Below are 19,333 nucleotides of genomic sequence, written 5' to 3'. Positions count from 1 at the left end.
CCCTAGCAGGGCTATTGCTGGGTCATAAGGGAGTTCTATGGATAGTTTTTTGAGGAACCTCCACACTGTTTTCCAAAGCGGCTGCACCAGTTTACATTCCCACCATCAGTGTGGCGGGAGGGTACTTGTCGCCCATCTTTTTTTTTTTTTTTAAATGTTTATTTATATTTGAGAGAGAGGAAACAGTGTGTGAGCAGGGAGGGGCAGAGACAGAGAAAGAATGTGAAGCAGGCTCCAGGCTCTGAGCTGTCAGCACAGAGCCCGACGTGGGGCTTGAACTCACGAGATTATGACCTGGGCCAAAGTCAGATGATCAACCAACTAAGCCACCCAGGTGCCCCTAAAACCCCATCTTAATCACAACCGTTAGCAGTGTTACTCAAGTTTTTATGGTCTTTCATCATTTACAGACCAAGCCATGCAAATTCTGGATAGAACCATTACCACAGTGATGGGGGGAGGGGTGGGAAACATCTGAGACATGCTCCTGTCTTAAACCCCTACCGAGGTTCACGTGTAACACTGATAGAAATCCAGTGTGAAAATTGAAAACATTTCTTTTCTATTAGTTTTGGAGCAACGTTAAAATTGCTTTAAAAAAATAATATAGAGAAATGCCGAGGGAAATCACCACCACCATCATCCACATCGCCATGTTATCTGACCTCTGTATTTCCACGCTCTCTTCTTTAAAATCAAGGCTATATAGTCAGTGCTATTGACCACAGCCCAAGTATGGAAAGAGCCCAATGTCCATCGCTGGAAATGGATAAAGAAGATGTGGTATATACATACAATCGAGTGTTAGTTGGCAATCAAAAAGAATGAAATCTTGCCATTTGCAACAACATGGACAGAACTAGAGTGTATTAAGATAAGCGAAATTAGAGAAACACAAATGTCATATGACTTCCCTCATATGTGGAATTTAAGATACAAAACAGATGAACATAAGGGAAGGCAAGCAAAAATAATATAAAAACAGGGAGGGGACAAAACATAAGAGACTCTTAAATACAGAGAACAAACTGAGGGTTGCCGGAGGGGTTCTGGGTGGGGGGATGGGCTAAATGGGCAGGGGCATTAAGGAGGACACTTGCTGGGATGAGTCACTGGAATCTACTGGAGTCAAAATTGCACTATATGCTCACTTGGATGTAAATTAAAAAAAAAAAGATGAATTTTCATGTCTTCAAAAGAAAATGGTCAGGGCTATACTGATGGACAAATTAATGAGGACTGACCTGAAGATCCTTGGGAAAAATTCTATTTAGTAACGGCTGATTATAATATGCTGGCTTACGTCTACAGTTAGCTAATAAAACATGATGGACCTCATCACCTTTGCCTCTATAAGATGTATACATGTGCTTCTCATGCTTGTGAAAGATCCCCAAAGATAACTGCTTGGCCTCCAAGGAGCCCCGTGTAAACATCCCTTATTTGGAGGCATTGGGGTTTTGAATTCACATTTGTTTTTGTTATTTTGTTTTAGAAAAGATGTTACATACAACTTATTGATGTGAGATGGGAGAGGACCCTGTTCCAAAAATATTATTTCTGCTATAAAATATATGGATATTTATATCATAGAAAAGAATAAACGTTGTCAATGCCTTTATATTTATAGAACAAACGGTTTGGGTTTCTCCAGCAAATATTTGCTATAAACCTGTGAGGAAAAACTGAATTTCAAAGGTTTTTGTATTTTGGAATTATAGATGCTTGTGCGCCCGAGTGTTGGAGCCTGCCCACAAAACAGTTAACGGTGGAGACAGGGCTTCACAGTATGGAAGTTATTTTCTTAACCAAAAATAATAAGCTATAGCTACTTAGTGGCCAGAGGTAAGGCTTGCATTTATTCTCCCAACATTTTAGACTTAAATTGAATTCCGCCATAACCCAAGGTTCAAAGGCAACATGCCATACTTAGATGATGAAACATATCTCCCCAAATTTCAGTGTAAGATTGGAGTAAATATACCTTATTCACTGGATAATATGGTAAGTGACCTCCTATTTCTACTAAAAAAGGCTGTTCCAACCAAAATGTTTCAGTTTTTGAACATGAGTAAACATGACACATACATTATTAGAAGTGCGAATCTGGATACAGTGCTTACAAGTTACAGTTTCTCTGATGCAGTTTACCTTTATGTACAGCTTGGCTTCATAATAGAGCTTAGTGGAGACCGAAAAAAATTGGGGCTGATCAATTTACAAGATTGCATCGTTCTAGGACAAAGAGGTAAGCCACTGTTCTTCTTTGGACATGGCTAATTTGGGAAGTGTAACCTGTATACTTCTGTCTTCTTGTGTTGGGCATTTTTATTTACCCATGAGTCAACCATCTATTTACCACACACTACTCACTAACCTTTGACCCACTAATTAATTAATTAATTCATTCATTCATTCATTCATTCATTCATTCATTCATTCCTCAGGTCATTCTCTTGATCATTCAATCACCCATTCGACAAATGTTTATCAAGTGCTATTATGTTCCTGGAGCTGTGCTCAGTGCTGGGTCACAGAAGAGACTAAAAAGGGGGACTCTCTTTCAAGGTGGTCAGTTTAGTAGGGGACACAAAGACACAGGGTAAACAAACATTGTGATACAATAATGTAAACGTGACGACAGAAGCATGAAGTACCCAGACAGCAGAGGAGGAATTAATGTAAGAAAAGTTGAGGTGATTGCATCTGAGCTGGGTTTTGAGAAGTAGGAATTAGGCTGCCCAGTGTGTGGGAGGGGAACAGCCTGTGCAAAGATGAGATAGAAAACACAGTTTTGGAACTAAAATAAGTCTGATATCACTAGACTACATAAAAATTACAATTTCACCCTCTTTGAAAATGTAGATAAGATTAGCTTTTTTTGAAATTTTACATCCATCTCATTCTCCAAGATTCCTAAAATAACCCTGGCAGTGGGGTCCCTGGCAGGCTCAGTTGGTAGAACATGCAACTCTTTTTTTTTTTTTTAATCTTCATTTATTTTTTGAGGTGGGGAGGGGCAGAGAGAGAGGGAGACACAGAATCTGAAGCAGGCTCCAGGCTCTGAGCTGTCAGCACAGAGCCCCAGGCGAAGCTCGAACTCATGACCTGAGCTGAAGTTGGATGCTTAACCACCTGGGCCACCCAGGTGCCCTGAGCATGCAACTCTTGATCTCGGGGTTGTGAGTTCCAGCCCCACATTCGGTGTAAAGATTACTTTAAATCTTAAAAAAAAAAAATTCCTGGTAGTAAAATCACTGTGACAATTCCTATAATTGCTTTAGAATGTAACTATTTAGCATAAAGACTTTTCCGACCAGTTGCCACTTTTCTTCTTTCACAGATCCTTTCTCTTCCCTCCTCCTCTAGCTGTCAGGCAGCAGCAAGGCACTGGGGTGGTGCCGAACCATCCTTCTGGTAGCCCACGGGCAGCTGCAGCTACATGGGGTACGTGCTACACCACAGGTTTCTTGAGAAAAGGTGAATAACTATTTTAGGTAAATGAGGCAGAAGCCGGAAATTTATCTGATGTATTTTCTATGGAGAAGTTAGTCATTTATGGTGGAATCCACTTCATTCCTTTTAAGCTCTCTCTTTCCTTTTTTAAAGTGATCTCTATACCCAACGTGGGGTTCAAACCCATGATTCTAAGAACAAGGGACTCATGCTCTACCTACTGAGTCAGCCAGGCATCCCTCTTACAGTTTTTTTTTTAATGTTTTAATTTATTTTTGAGAGAGAGAAAGATAGCATGAGCAGGGAGGGTCAGAGAGAGGAGTCACAGGATCTGAAGCTGGCTCCAGGCTCTGAGCTAGTGGTTAGCACAAAGCCCGACGCGGGACTCAAACTCATGAACCATGAGATCATGACCTGAGCCGAAGTCAGACGCTTAGCTGAGACCCCCAGGCGCCCCCTTCTTACTGTTTTTTAATGGAAGCAGCTCCCTACATCAGAGACTCACAGACTCTTACAACCTGGAGGTCTTCATGTCGCACCCTCAAACTGACTTTATGAACTACTGAAGTCACCTGTATAACCACAAACCAGGAAAACCAAGTACCACACTCTTAAAAATGTAAGAAACTGTCTCCTCAGGGGAGTAACAGTATTATCAATGGTCTTTCCCTAATAGCTATTGGTAAACAGCTGCGTTCACAATTTTGCGAGCCACAAGTCCTACCGCATCCTTTTTACAGCCAGAGTGAATGGGACACAAGACTGACCGGGGGACTGCTCATGCCAGGCAGCGGCCCCAGGGTCCATGCTCAGATGGGGGGACATGGCTGGAGACTACTTATAACCCTGAAAGGAGGTGTCACCACTTCCATCATATACACAAGGACACCAACTGACGGAGGTCGTGAGCTTTGGCATGGTGGTGGAGGCTGTTTTTCCCACTACAGCTCATTCTTGAAAAAGCAACAAAAGGAGGGAGAAGAGTGAATGTTACGAGTTCGGGGCTTCTGATCCCGCTGATGTGGGCTCAAGGCCCTGCCTGCTCTTTTACTTTGGACTGAGAACTTTGTCTAAGTCCCTGTTTCCTTATCTGGAAAGAATGGGGTGATTGATTAATTTGAAAATTTTAATGCTTATTTATTTTTGAGAGAGAGAGAGAGACAGACAGAGAGAGAGTGACAGACAGACAGCGTGAGCTGGCAAGGTGTAGAGAGAGAGGGAGACATAGAATCTGAAGCAGGCTCCAGGCTCCGAGCTGTCAACACAGAGCCCGACGTGGGACTGTGGAGAGGCACAGACTGTTGTGTGTGTGTGTGTGTGTGTGTGATGAGCCCTCCTGGCCTGATGAGAGCGAGCCGAGGCTGGAAGCCAAGGTCTCAGCTTGGGTTCCCAGTCTGACACTTACTTAATCCTGTCAAACTGGGTAACAACCGTGGATCGAGATGACAAGACAGACACTCGAGAAAAGCATTTCCTATGGTGTAGACAAAACTTGAGCTCATGTTAGTGTGAAGAGGGAAGAAAAAAGTAAATTCCTAGTATTACCTTCCTAATTGTTTTATTATAGACTGCTTTCAAATAAGTTTACTTGCTTTCTTATACTGTTTTGTGAATTTAGTCAATTGGATTAGGTTTCTAACCTTGCTCTTTTGCGGGGGTGGAAGTGAGGAAAGGACTTGGAAGACATCATTCACTTCATGTATGACACATGCCAGGGTCAGTTCCTAATATGCGCTGACTGCTCCTGTGGGGCACTTTGCCCTACGTCAAGCTCTGATTTTTGTTACACACTATTTTATTACGGATACGGTTTCAAGCTAAAAGTCTTTTTTCCCTTTTCATTTTAATAACACACTAATATTGGTAACCACTGTTTATTTAAAGTTCATTAAACACCAGACACCAAGATACCTTCTTTATCAATGATATCTTATTTAATTATAAAAGCTAGCTATGAGGTGGGTAATACTACCCCCATTTTCTAGATAAGAAAGTTGAGGCTAAAGAGCATTTAGCAATTTGGCTAAGGTCACACATAGCTTAGTGAGTGACAGACTTGATTTGAATCCGCATCTGTCTGATTCTAAAATCTATCTATACCGCTGGCCCCATGTGAAGTGATTTAATAAAATAAAATGAAATAAATATAATAAACATAATAAAATAAAATAAAAATTTGACCACTTATTTCCAACCACTAGTGTAAGATGAAAGCTCACCTGGGAAAGAACATAGTCAGTGTGTATCTTACCTTTTTCCAAGTACAACTGCCCCTGGGTCTTGAGATTTTGCCTCCAGCTCCTGAACTTCATCTACTAATGTTTTAAAAGCAGTTCTCTTGATACTGAAAAAAAAAAAAAGCCCCAAACAGATTTGCATGTAAATCTTCATATGAAGACTTCACATGTTACAAAACTGGTTTATTAATGTGCTGCTAGGTACAACAGTAACCAGAGCACAAGCAATCAGTTTTCAATAGAATTTAAAATTACAGTAATTTTGAGCATTATGTAATTACAGAAATAACAGTCTTAGGAGGAATGGTTTAGGTTTATAATAATTAAAACTCTCACAGTTATTAAATAAGCATCATAAAATTAACTTTAGGGATATCTTTTCACGGGGAGAGATAACATTTTAAAACTGATAATCTTTGAGAAAAATTAGTAAAACTTTTGTTCATGATATATTTTATATATGCTTTGAAACAGGCAGGCAAAACCCTTTTTCCCCCCCCATGACTACTGCTCATTAATAAAATATATATGTGTTTGGAGATAACAGAATTTTTTCTCCTACTTGGGTTTTTCTGGCTGATTTCTAAAAATGTGCTGTCTACTATTAATTGAAAGCACTTGCTTGACTTCTCATTCAGTCTTTAATTTACTTTTCTAATTTCTCAATCCCTCATTTCTTCTTTACTAGCAAGCAGAACTAAGCAATATTACTAATTCCCACTGGGCAAACTCTGCATTCTCGAGCTGATGTTATAACTGGGGAAACCGGAGGACTGATCTACGTCTGTACTTTCATGCACATACCGAGTGGTATACTTACACCTTGTACGCCACGTCGAGGAGGAGGGATGCCACGGGGATAAATAATAGGCCCATCCAGAAAACTCCAGAACTAAACAACATGGCAGCCTGGGTAAACCATCAGAAACAACACGATTTTAAAAACTAAGACATTCATCGTTCGGGTTCAGTTTTCATATGGTTTTAAGTAAGTAATTTAAAAAGATCTCATTCTGTAAGAGGATATGCAATAAGTAAATCCAAACTTGTGCAGAATCTGAAGTCAAAAGGCAAATGGCTTAAAATATGTCTTTATTACATCTATTTCCCCCTTTCCCCTCTAAGTAGCTAATATAGCAGGGTTTTATCATGTGCCAAATCTTTTCATACTTTTATGTGAGATTTTTATTACTGTGGTCAGTATGTGGAGTAATAAACTTTGACCTTCTTTTTAACTTAGAATATCAAAATCAATCTTTTGGAGCAAACTTCAAATATATTCTGGCTTAAATTCTCTTATAATACAACATGTAAAATAAATCCTAGTTAGAAACTAAATTTACTATTTCTGACCAGTAAAAATTAACTTTGCTTTTACAAAATATTACATTAAAAAACCATCCAGATAAATCACGATATAGTAGAGTCAAAGTAAGATATCTATGACATTAGGCAGAATAATCTTAATTTTTGTTCAAAGAGTTCCATAACTTGTATCAGAATGGCCTGTTACTGCGAAAGTCAAACCAAATATCTAGTGTGTAAAACCCAAAGAAAAGTGTACTGAAAATGATTATAATCATTCCTTTGTATCAGATGTTAAATGGCTATATCAGAACCTTTTGGGTTATAAAGAAAATGATTCTATGCTTAAAAAAGTCATAAATCTATTAGCTATTTGCAATTATAATAAAAATCCCTTTGTAATATAATTAGATTAAACAGAGTTTAAAAGGAATATGCCATACAGTAAAACCAAAAGAAATACTCTGTTTCCTTTGAGGCTCTCTGTTTACCAGAGTAAATTGGCAGTGCCTATTTAAGCCCATATATATATATATATATATCAGTGTAACTCCATTAAAAAGCAGCCAATTAATGCATGTATGTTTGCACTCTACTCAACTTCACAAGGATTTTTTTTTAAACCAGGTGTGGTTTAGGAATTAAAAATGATCTAGAGTTTCATTTTTACACACCAATATGCAATTACATGCTAACATTCCTAATCAATCAATCCTTACCTAATACGAAGATTACTACTTTTAAATTATGGTTGATATTACATATTCATTCTGACCCTCAACTAAAGATCAGGAGCTGCCACTTCGATTTTTTTTTTTTTTTTGCATTAACATGGGCTCATTGATATAGATGGTCAGCTCAAGGATGAGATGGTTTCTTTTTCCTTATATACAGAATTAAATAGTTCTGAGCACGTTCAAAATAACACCATGGTATTACAAAAGAATTTCAGAAAATAAGTGTGGCCACGTGGATTCAGTGAAATTGCACCTACATTCTAGACACTGGCAAGACGAAAAATATTCACATAAAAGTCACTTTATTTTATAAGCAAAACATGATCTTCAACATGTTTGCTGACATCCTCTATAGCAAAAATCAACAATTACTATGTAATAGGAAATGTCTATCAAATCAGTGGGATTTGTTTAGATTGAAGGAAGCTTTTTAGTGAGGTAAGGACTGCAAAAAAAAAAAAAAAAACCAAAAAACAAACAAACCCCACAAAAACCCAAGCAACCACATTTCTTTTTCCTTTTGGGAGGGAGGAAAAGGTAGCTAAGATTTCAAGTCACATAACTGAAAATGCCCTCATTTGCTTGGCTTAATTTTAATCTATTTTAATTTAGGGGCAAAAGAAGAAAGATTTATGCTTGCCTTTGCCACCTTGTCTTAAATGTCGCTGGTGGAAAAGGCCAAAGTGGTGGAGACTCTGGCTGCTAATTCTGACCATTGTGATGTTAACTATGAATGGGGAACCACGGGCGCCCACTATTCAGTCCACCAGCCTTTGGCTTTACAAATGAACAACATGAATTGAGGGGAAAAAAGTTTTTCTGCGTCATATCTGAAAGCCTGTCAGATTTTTTTTTTTCTTTTGCAGAGTTAATCCAAACCTAAAAGATTTAAGCCGACATTCGCATTAAAGACAGAGTCTCTTTGTATTTTTTGGATGAAGAGGGGGGGGAGAAAAAATAAAATCCCACAGAGGTATTTCCTTCCTTTCTGCACAAGAAAGCTCCCCCTCCGTCTGTAGAGGCCAGTTTTGTCTCTAACTTTTCACATCTCGCCCCTCGCCGGCAGGTCAGCTGGGGAAAGGCGCCCGGGCCCGCGGACAATGGGGGAACAGCAGCGGCCTGTTCCGCCGGGCTGGGCTCCCTCCCGGAGCAGTTTGCAAATTGCTCGAACGTGGGAGATTGGTGGGCCGTGCCAGGCGCCCCCCACGGCCCCTCCTCGAGGCCCTGTGAGGCCAAATGGAATCTGCCACAAAAGTGGCTCCCGGGGGACTTAGAAAGGCCTGGCCGACGCTGCCACCAAGCCGGTAAACCGAGGGCGCAGGCCTGCGCTGGGAACAAACGGGCGCTTGTCTGCGCGCAACGCGGGCTTCCAAAGCCCCCGAATCGCTCCCCGAAAACCTGAGACCGCAGGTTCCGAGGAAGGAGGAATTGTTCTGAAACTGCCATGTGAACTTGCAGAGAAAGAACGTTTGAGAAATAGGCGCTTACGGGCATTTTAGCCAAGCCAAAGGGCTTGACCAGATTAAGAGGGGGCTTTGCTGCACACTTAGTGGGCTGTCACTTGCCTTTGGGCCACCTGGGGCGACACCCCAGCACCCCGTCCCACACTAGGATCACTTCTTCCCCTTCAGGGCCCCCGAGTTCAGTCTTGTAGGAGAGAGAATTTACAGGTGCTACCTGCCTGTACAACTTGGTGATGTGGTTCTTCACTCTAACCCTCCTTTCACACTATAAATGTCAGTGGTGCACTAGGAATCTTCTTGGATAAAGTACAGACGCCGGCTAAAAGCTAAGGCCCTTTGGGGAGCGCTCAGACTATCTCCTTGGACCCTGCCTGGAGCTGGACTGACGATAAACAGCCCTGGAAGGAGTCCTGGCTCTGCCCTTCCTGGACTCCCAGCCTCTGCTTCCTCCGCTGGAAAGTGGACTTTTGGAAGCTTTAAACCCGGCGGTGTTTGCAGAGTGGCTACTTTTATTACGGACACTGATTAACAGCCTCTCCTTTCTTCATTTACCTTTCAAATTTCTTCAAACACCCTAGGTCTTCTTTACTTTCTAGTGATCTCTCCCACAGCTTCAGGGAAAAAATTTTTGTCACAGTATCGAATTAAGCCTGAGTCAGCTGGTAAATGTAATGGTTTTCGTCGTATTATTAATGTCACAGTACATGCTGGTCTCAAGCCTGAACCTGACCAAGGTAACTGACCACTGATCCATAGATTGCCATTCATCTCAATTTGCTAGTTTAGGAAATGGAGACAAATTATCTTTTTCATAAAAATTATTTAAGACTGTCTGGGCATATTAATTTTGGAAGGGAAAATTATTTGAAAAACAGTGCTGTAAATTTTGCTTAGTTGTTTTTCAGGGAGGGCAGCAAGATAAATTAATATAAATTCCAAGGAGGCTAAGAGTTCATGTCAATAACAACAAAAAACTGAGACGTGATTATTAAGTGTCTAGATAAAGCTTTATAAAAGGCCTTTCAAAGTTTAAAAACAGTAAAAAAAAAAACTACAAAAAGAAATGCTGTAAAGAATGGATTCATAAAAATGTATAAGTTCCACATGTTTTAAGAGAACATAAGTAAAAAGTAAATGATAAACAAAAAACTAGGAGAATGACTGCCACAGATATATGAAATGCTGTATTAAGATCTGATTATAAAAGTAGACCATTTGCCTTCATAAGAATAGCTAAGATCCCAATAGAGAGGCAGAAGACCAGAGAAGATACTCACAGAAGCAGTGGTAACTGATCAATACCACGGAAAAGGGCTGAGCTTCTCTGTAGTCATAGAAACACTACACATTAGATCAGAGTTAAACAGTTCACTATCACAGCTGGTGTGGGCGCAGCAGCTCTTCGTAACAATTTATATTCCCATTGGCAATGTACTCACCTTTGGGAAAGATATTTGGCAATGTGCATCAAGTACATAAACACTCATTCCTGTTAATTAGATAATTCAATTTCTGGAACTATGTGCTAAAATTTGGGACAGCTTTTGCATATAGGTTAGTATCCCATGAAACTTCTGAGGTCACCAGTTTGAGAGCACTACCCCCCAAAAGCTTATGTTATGGCCCAAGGCTTTGTAAAGGTCTAAGCAAACCACAGCAGCACCCTGTTGAAGAGTCACACTACAAAGCAGCATATTTGAGGATTTGAGAAATCACTGTAAAGAACCCTACTGAACCAACCTGCCTTCCTCCTTCCCTCCCGCCTTCCAACCTTCCTTCCTTCTTTCCTGCTTTATTAAGTAGTCTCTACACCCAATGTGGGGCTCAAACTCATGACCTCGAGATCAAGAGTCACACTTGATCTTCCAACTGAGACAGCCAGTCGTCTCTGGTTTTAAACCTTTTTTAAATGAAGGTTTCTCTAAATGTGTTTATCCACCATGGAATACTTGTGCCACATTCTGCTAACACATCCCACAGAGCTAATTTGGGGGAATGCAAATATTCATTATGGGGTCTTTAAATAGCAAAACATCAGTGAAAACTAATAGGACACCATGTGGCTGGTTATGTAAATGTATATCCATATTAGAGAATATTATCCAAGCTGTTAAAGATGCTGTTCACAGACTGCAATTATTAGAAAACTGATTGTCTAAGAAAGTTCTAAACAAAGAGAAGGGTAAAATATCCTGCTACTCGGTCAGGAGGCTCTCTGGGAAGATTGGTGGTTTCTATGATCTATATGGCGATCAGTCACAATCTCTCCCCGTGGCTTGTATCTCTTGCCTGTACTTCAGACTGTCCAGTTCTGAACTTGAACGTTGCACAGGTACTTTGAATTTAATACATCTCAAATTGAACACAGTTCCCCCCCCACACCTGCTCTTCTGTTGTTCACTCTGTCTAGAGAATGGCTTCATCACCAACTGGGTATGACATAAAACTGGGCTCTATTCTGGTCTCTTCATACCACCGGCTTCTATTGTGTATAGTATCTTCGGACCTACTATGTACTTTATGCCAACCCTGCTGCCAGCATCCCGGTCCGAAAATGGGCCTGTCCTCCTAACAGCCTGCAAGCTAGATGTACTGACTCCAGTGATGCTTTGCTTCTATCCTTGTCTCTACACTGAGGCCAGAGGGTCACTTGCAAAGTGCAAATTAGATTTTAGCAGTTCTTGCATTAAACCCATTCAATGGCTTCGTACCACCCTGAGGATAGAATGCAAAATCCTTAACATGATTTCAAGACCTCGTCAACCTGACTTCTGATGACTCCCCACACGTCATCTTTTAAGCCAGCCCCCATCTCTAGCTATCCACGTGTTTCAGTTCTTGGAATATTCCCAGGCTTATCTCGGCCCTCTGCCCTTCTATCTCTGACTCCTGTTTAATGAATTTTCACATCAGATTGTACTTCCATCCTTAGACTTGGGTAAGTTGACACTGCTTTAGGCTTCCATTTTGGTGGTACCTATCACTCATTTTCTAGGTGTTTCTTTGTCTTCCAGTGACACCATAAACTCTATAAGAGAAAGAAATACATCTTGATGAATTCTCACAACCGAAGCATTTATCCACCAAGCAGGTGCTCAAAAAATGATCAATTAATAAATATGTTCTTGCAATCCAGTGTTTGGAGAGACTGAAAGTCAAAAGACCAGAGCCTTGGGACTATGCTCCTGAGATGGGCAGTTACAATTTGGTTTTCCTGTGTTCTGGCAGGGAGTCGCGCTGGGAGCGGCTGTAACTAGGTGTTTATGTGATCTGGGGAGGTGGGAGAAGAGGTTGATCCAGCTCCTTAATGATCCCTTTTCAACCTAGGTTATCTTTTCTGTTAAAAAGGCTGAGCAAATTCCATTAAAAGTGAGGTATGTAAAACTACCTCTTCTCTCATGGGAATCAACAGAAAGATTTCAGTGAATTGGGGACAAGTAGGATAACTGGAAAGGACAACATTTTGGAGGGAGGTCGGGAAAGGACTGGGACTGGGCGGGAAGACAAGGAATGTCTCCTAGCAACATTAGTGAGGACTTTTATTAGCTACATGAATACTTTGCAGCGTCAAATAAAAAGAAGATGATATAATCCCAGCTTTCCCCATCTCAACAAATACAACCTTTATCCTGCCAGCTGGTCTGGCCCAAAAAGTTAGCAGTCACCTTTGCTTCCTCTTTTTTTCTCAAACTGCACATCCTGTCTTTGGCAAAACGCGCTGCTCGACTTAACAAAATCCACACCAATGTTCACAGCAGCAATATTTACAACAGCTAAAAGGTGGACTAGCAATAGATCCATGGGTAAATGAAGTGTGGCTTATACATACAATTGACTATTAGCCAAATGAAATTTGGACACAGGCTACAATAATAGATCGTATTATTATGAAGACATTATGCTTAAATTAAATAAGCCAGACACTAAAGAACATACACTTTACAATTCCCTGTATATGAGGCATCTAGAACTTCGGAGACAGAAGGCAGGACAGTGGTGGCCAGGGGCTGGGGGGAAGGGGGAAGGGAGAGTAACTGTTTAATGCCTATGGAGTTTCAGTTCAGGATGGTGGAAACGTTCTGGAGATGGATGGTGGTGATGTGCACTTCATACCGCCAAAATGTATACTTAAAAATGTTTGAAATGATTGGGGTTGTCTGGCTGGCTCAGTGAGTTGAGCCTCCAACTTTTGGTTTTGGCTCAGGTCATGATCTCATGGTTCGTGGGTTCAAGCCCTGCATTGGGACCCACGCTGATGGTGTGGAGCCTACTTGGTCTCTCTCTCCCTCTTTCTCTGTCCTCCCCATTGTTCTGTCTCTGTCAAAATAAATAAATAGACTTGAGTGTTTAAGATGATACGTAGTAAATTATGTACATTTTATCAAATAAAGAATGTTTAAAAACTACAAGGATTCTAAGAACAAAACCCTTCTCCCTTGCAAATCCATACTCTGCCCACTGCATAGTCCTTCCACCCTGGCTTCAGTTCCCACCACGTCTTCTGATCTTTGCTCAAGGTCCTTTCCAGTGATGCCTTCCATGATCACCCCACTTAACACAACACCCCACTGTCACATCAGAATTTTCTATCCTCTTCCCTACCCGACACTTCTCCACGGACTTGCTACCTTCCCTTGTGCTACAGAACAGACATATTTGTTTCCCTTTCCCTGCCCACCTCCTCCTCCTTCCAGAATATCAGCGCCCTAGGGCAGGAGTTTTCCATTTTGTTGACTGCCGTATCCTTGGCAACTAGAATAGTCCTTAGACTTGTATTTGTTGAAAGAATAAATTGTTGGATCACCTGGGGGGCTCAGTGGGTTAGGCATTCTACTCTTCATTTTGGCTCAGGTCGTCTCATGGTTCCTGAGTTTGAGCCCCATGTGGGGTTCTGTGCTGACATTGCAGAGCCTGCTTGGGGCTCTCCCTCTCTCTGTCCTCCCCTGCTCTCTCTCTCTCTCAAAATAAATAAACACACAAAAAGAACATACTGTTTAATCAAAGTTACGTGTACAAATTAAGGGCTAAAAAAAAGACTGGACCAGTATGTTAACAGTGATTACCTTTGAACACTGGAGTAGTGCTGTTTTTTCTCACCTTTTCCTCTATTTTCCAAAGTGTGTTTAGTGACTCTAAGCTACTCAATCAAAATTATGAATTTTACTTTAGAAAGCAAAAATATCAGCAATTTTCACTGATATGAGAAGCATTCAAAATAGTTATAATAATAATATAGTTATATAATAATATAGTTATTTTCAGTCAGATCCTAACCTCTCTTTCTGCATTTAGCATTATTTTCCTAGGCTGTTACAGTCATGAGGAGGAGAAGATGTATTTTCTTTTTTCCCAAATGGTTCTCTAATTGGGAAGAACAGACGATTCAACAGTGATCCTCGAGTTCGGGAACGTGGTATGTTTATTTATTCAACTCGTTTCTTTGTACTGCTCTCACTTGTCTGATTTCCTAGTTTTCTTCTCATTAACCACATACATATCTGGCTAATGTCTCTCCTGTTGCTGCTGTGAATGGGACCTTTCGTTTTCTTTGTGTAGGAGGGCTTATCTTTGGAGATTTAGGGCTTTTCCAAGGGTGTTAACAAGTTTTGGGGAAAAATCAGCACTTATTATATATAACTTAAATATCTCATGACGTGCTTCATGGGATTTCGTCAGTAGGGTGTTGGACCCAAGAGTGTAATTGTTCTTTCCGGCCACGGCACCTCCGAAACACCTCGGTAGAGCAGCCCGTCCTGCGCAGGCTCGGTCTGCACCACGGGGTGGCGGTCCTCACATCCTGCCATCACCCACTTCTCTCGTTTTTCAAGCCATCCAGCAAGTTATAAGCTCACTTAACCTCTTCTCTTGCCTGCTCCTCTGTCTCAGTCAATGCTTCTGGTCTTCTCTGTAAGCATCTTCTCCATGAAATCATTCTCATAAAAAAAAAATTCAGTGCTCAACCTCAGGTGTTCAGCTATTGTTTCTTTTCATATGAATTCTCTGGATCTTTCCGAGCATGTTGTGGCTCTCTTCTCCCGACGGCGCCTCAATGCTTTGTCTCTGCTCTGCCAGCAGGATATTTCTTCAGAAAAGGCACTTTGTGTTGCTGTGTTGCACGTCCACTCCCGTCTCGTCCAACCTCGGTTACTCAGGTAGTCTTTCCTCGCTGAGTTCATGTTCTCAGTCCCGACTCTCAGGGGACCGGGGAGAGCTGATTCACTGAACCTGAGATACAAGGATCCTTTTGGTACCCTGAGGACTGAAATCCACAACTTGAGCATCTATATTTTTATGGCAAAATACACTAAATAGTATCCTACTTATATAAAATGTGTATCAGAACTGTGCCTCCTGGCAGCACAACCACTGGTGCATGGGAACTTCATACTGGCCCATCAACGTTAATGCTGCTTTCAGACAATACTGGGCTATTTGAATTTAAACCTGCAAACGTTTCTGAAAATGTTTGTGTGTCCAAAGCGTGGGACACATCATGGTGTGACATTGCTAAGGTCTCTACGTTGTGTGAGGCTCTCCCAGAGGCTTGAGCCTTTCTTTAGAGGCAACTAAGTATCACTGGGTCAGCACAAAGTGGTGCATTCACCTACTTTAACCAGAGAGAAACTTCCAGCTCATGTATACTTTGGCTTGAAGACACGAACTTCCCTTGAAATCCTTCGGGGGCTACACATGGCGGGTAGTCTAGCTCAAAACCTCTGTTTGATAAAACTCAAAGACAGAGGCATTCACATGCCACGCTCCATGTTCTGGTACTTATCACTGAGAAAGGTCTTTGAGGTCTTATTTTAGCTGAAAAAAAATGCTTACAAATTTTCAATTAGATCATATTATATTCACGTCAAAATTTAGGATGTTCTTCACCCCTAGTTGTTTACTATTAGCACTTATCTATCACGTCCTCTGACCCAAATCTTTATTCTGTGATTTCAGGAACTTTCTAGAATACTATGTATTTCATCATAATGAAAAGCCATTTGCCATGGCTTACAGTAATGATGTGAATGACATTTAAGCAGGTTTCTGTGACCTAGTCTTAGCTTTTCAGCTCTAGCTCCAGTCATTCCCTGCCTCAGCAACCCCAAGTCCCTTCTTTGCTTGGGCTGCTCTCTACTTGGAAAGTCTCTCTCCCCCTCTTCTGCCAGCACCTGTGCATCCTGACCACAGTAATTAGCATCCACTGTGATTACCTGTTGATCTGTTATTTTATCCACAAGACTCAATTTCCCCAACAGGACTCTTTTCTCACCTAGTGATCCACTGACACCCATGATCGATCCCAACACACAGGTACTCTGGAAATCTCAGTTATGTTGCCCTGACTTGGGCTCTTAGACATGAATTCTTACTTTGTCCATAAAAACAGGGCAGAACACCCAGAAAACAGCTAAAATAAGGGTGTTTCCAATAAACTCCAGTATGTTTGCAATTATTCCCAGCAGCTCTTGCTTACTCAGAGACAAAGGAAACTCCTGGCTTGGATTATTCCAAACAAACAAGCAAAAATCTTAGAAAATATGCAAATGGCTCCAAATCATAGACAAATATACAAATAAGATACCAGCTCATAGCACTTATGTGCTTGTTCACCCCCAGGGGACGTTTCCGGATGGTGGCATGGATCACCCAGAGTGACTCAGAACCAATATTCCAACTAGAGCTATATGCTGCCAGGAGCAGAATTTGTGTCTCCGCCCTCTGGCAAAGGGAGTAATGAGAAAATAAATGATTAAGAAAGATGTTTAAGAAGAAGGGCAGGAAGAGTTGGTTGGGGCTTGAACTGATACGTTAACTTTAAAAAAAATAAAGTTTCTCTCTCTACACATATAAACTGAGAACTGAACACGCAAAATCATCTTTCTAAAGAGGAATCAAGAGTGCTAGGATATATATGACTCTAAGACTTTATTTTCTAGGCATCTAGTTCCCAGAACAGTGAAAATAATTAAGAACAGAATTTGTTTTGTTTTAATCTTACTGTACTATTTAAAAAACTTAAAAGTACCAAAAAATGAGGACAGAGTTAGTAACCAAATATTCTTTTTATTCTAAGAAATAGAATTTTAAACTGTTACAGTGTTCCTGGGTAAGTTGTGTAAGAGGGTTCATTATCTCAGTGGTCAATCTGTTTCCCTCTTCTATCATTCCCGCAGGTTGTAGAATTTTGTGATGGCTCTTTATCTCAAAAACCATCTCATAAAACATCAATTGTTTTATTACTAGTAATGAAATCCGTGAAACTTAAGTTTAAAGTGTACAATGCACTGGGGCGCCTGGGTGGCTCAGTCGGTTAAGCTTCCAACTTTGGCTCAGGTCACGATCTCACGGTTCATGGGTTTGAGCCCCATGTCGGGCTCTGAGCCTGGAGCCTGTCTTCTGATTCTGTGTCTCCCTCTCTCTCTGACCCTCCCCTGCTCATGCTGTTTCTCTCTCTCTCTCTTTCAAAAACAAATAAAACATTAAAAAAATTTTAAAGTGTATGATGTGTTGACTTGATACATTTATAAATTGCAAAATGAGTACCATTGGCATTAGCTAACATCTCCATCCTGTCACATAATTAGCATCTCTTTTAGGAAATTATTTTTAAGAAACTCAAAAATTCAAAAAGCACTTAGCTATAAGAAAGACATAGAACGGTTGTTAGATGGCTTAGGTTGAAAAATTACTGATCTTCATGGCAAAAATTTCTAGTTGTTCTCCAGTATATCCCCTCTCTTCTTTTTAGATGTAAACACTTGATTCTTGGCTGGACACTTTGTTCTCTAGCTCGCACTATATTCCTCTGGCTCTCTTGTTGAAGCTAGATGTGGCCGTGTTACTGACTCTTGGCCTATGAGATCTAAGTGGAAATGTGGTGGGCACTGTCTAGGAAAGAGTATCAAAGAGAAAAGGTTAATCTTTCTTCTTCCCTTTCTTGTTGGTTGGAATGTTGGTAAAATGGCTAGAGCTGAAGCAGCCACTTTGGACTATGAGGAAGTACATAAGGTTGGTGGCGCACCAAATACAAGAAATCTGGTTCTTGAGGACAGTGCAGCTGCCGCGCCAGCCTTGGGCTGCCTGCCATCACCAAACTTCTTTTACATGAGAGAGAAGTAAAGCTGGCATCATTTAATCCACACACTGTTTTTTTTTAACATCAAGAAAATATGCCATAAAATAACTTGGTTTGGATGATACATGCCAGGAAGCCAAAGTAATAACATGGAACAAAGTAGCTTTTGACCACTCACTGATGATCTATCTTACACACAAGAAATGTCTTCAGTTATGAGCTTTACTGAAGCAGATCATAGTGACATTTGTGATTTCCTTTATGAGAATTTCTGATGGAGCTCCAGGCACATCTCCCAGAGACAAGCTGTGCGGGTCTTATGAGTGAGGATGCTGAGGTCGGGGATGAGGTGATCTGCCCTCCACCGTCTCAGGACTCCTCAGAGCACTCCCTCCCAGCCTCTCCGGCCCAGCATGCCGGCCTCAGGGCGCAGGCACCTGCTGTTCCGTCAGCCCCGAACCGCTCTTCATCATTTTGAGTTTCAGCTTAATCATTCCTTCTTCAAAAAGACTTTTTTTTTTTGGAGCAGACATTTTGTCCTGCCCATTATCATATCACCCAGTTTTCTTCCTATCACTTTGTGATCACCTTCAGTCATTTGTTAACTGACTTAGTGATTGTTTCTCCCTCCCATTCCCTGGTCTCTTCCACCCTCATGGTAATAGGGATCTGGCCTAATTAATGGATTACCTAGACCCAGTGCCTAGCACCCCTTAAACACTCACCACACCTTTACGGAATGAACGAATACAAGAATGAACTGATTCCAGAGAACAGTCAAGCTCTGTCACATCGACAGCCAGCTTTGTCCAGTTTCCTGTGGGTTGCTCCCTGCCATGGCGCTTTGGGTGCCCCATGTCATCTCTTGCAGTTATGAAATCAGCATCCCTTCATTAGCAATGAGATTCTATTTTTTAAAAAAAATTTGAAGGTGTATTTATTTTTGAGAGAGAGAGACAGACAGACAGAGCGTGAGTAGGGGAGGGGCAGAGAGAGGGAGACACAGAATCCGAAGCAGGCTCCAGGCTCTGAGCAGTCAGCACAGTGCCAGACGTGGGGCTC

General features: G+C 41.1%; 1 protein-coding gene across 3 annotated transcripts in view; it reads right to left on the bottom strand.

Annotated features, from left to right (window-relative positions):
• Positions 1-19,333, bottom strand: part of ATP8A1 (ATPase phospholipid transporting 8A1) — a 224,745-nt gene that overhangs the window by 9,460 nt on the left and 195,952 nt on the right. For all 3 annotated transcript variants that reach the window (XM_029946463.1, XM_029946459.1, XM_029946471.1), the window contains 2 exons: positions 6,514-6,602; positions 5,708-5,800 (listed from right to left, as the gene is read on the bottom strand). In XM_029946463.1, coding sequence (XP_029802323.1) covers positions 5,708-5,800; positions 6,514-6,602 — 182 coding nt within the window. The remainder of the gene's footprint in view (positions 1-5,707; positions 5,801-6,513; positions 6,603-19,333) is intronic.

This window comes from Suricata suricatta, chromosome 1, assembly GCF_006229205.1.
Source record: "Suricata suricatta isolate VVHF042 chromosome 1, meerkat_22Aug2017_6uvM2_HiC, whole genome shotgun sequence".
NCBI classification, from domain to species: domain Eukaryota; kingdom Metazoa; phylum Chordata; class Mammalia; order Carnivora; family Herpestidae; genus Suricata; species Suricata suricatta.
This window is presented reverse-complemented; position numbering and strand designations above follow the sequence as displayed.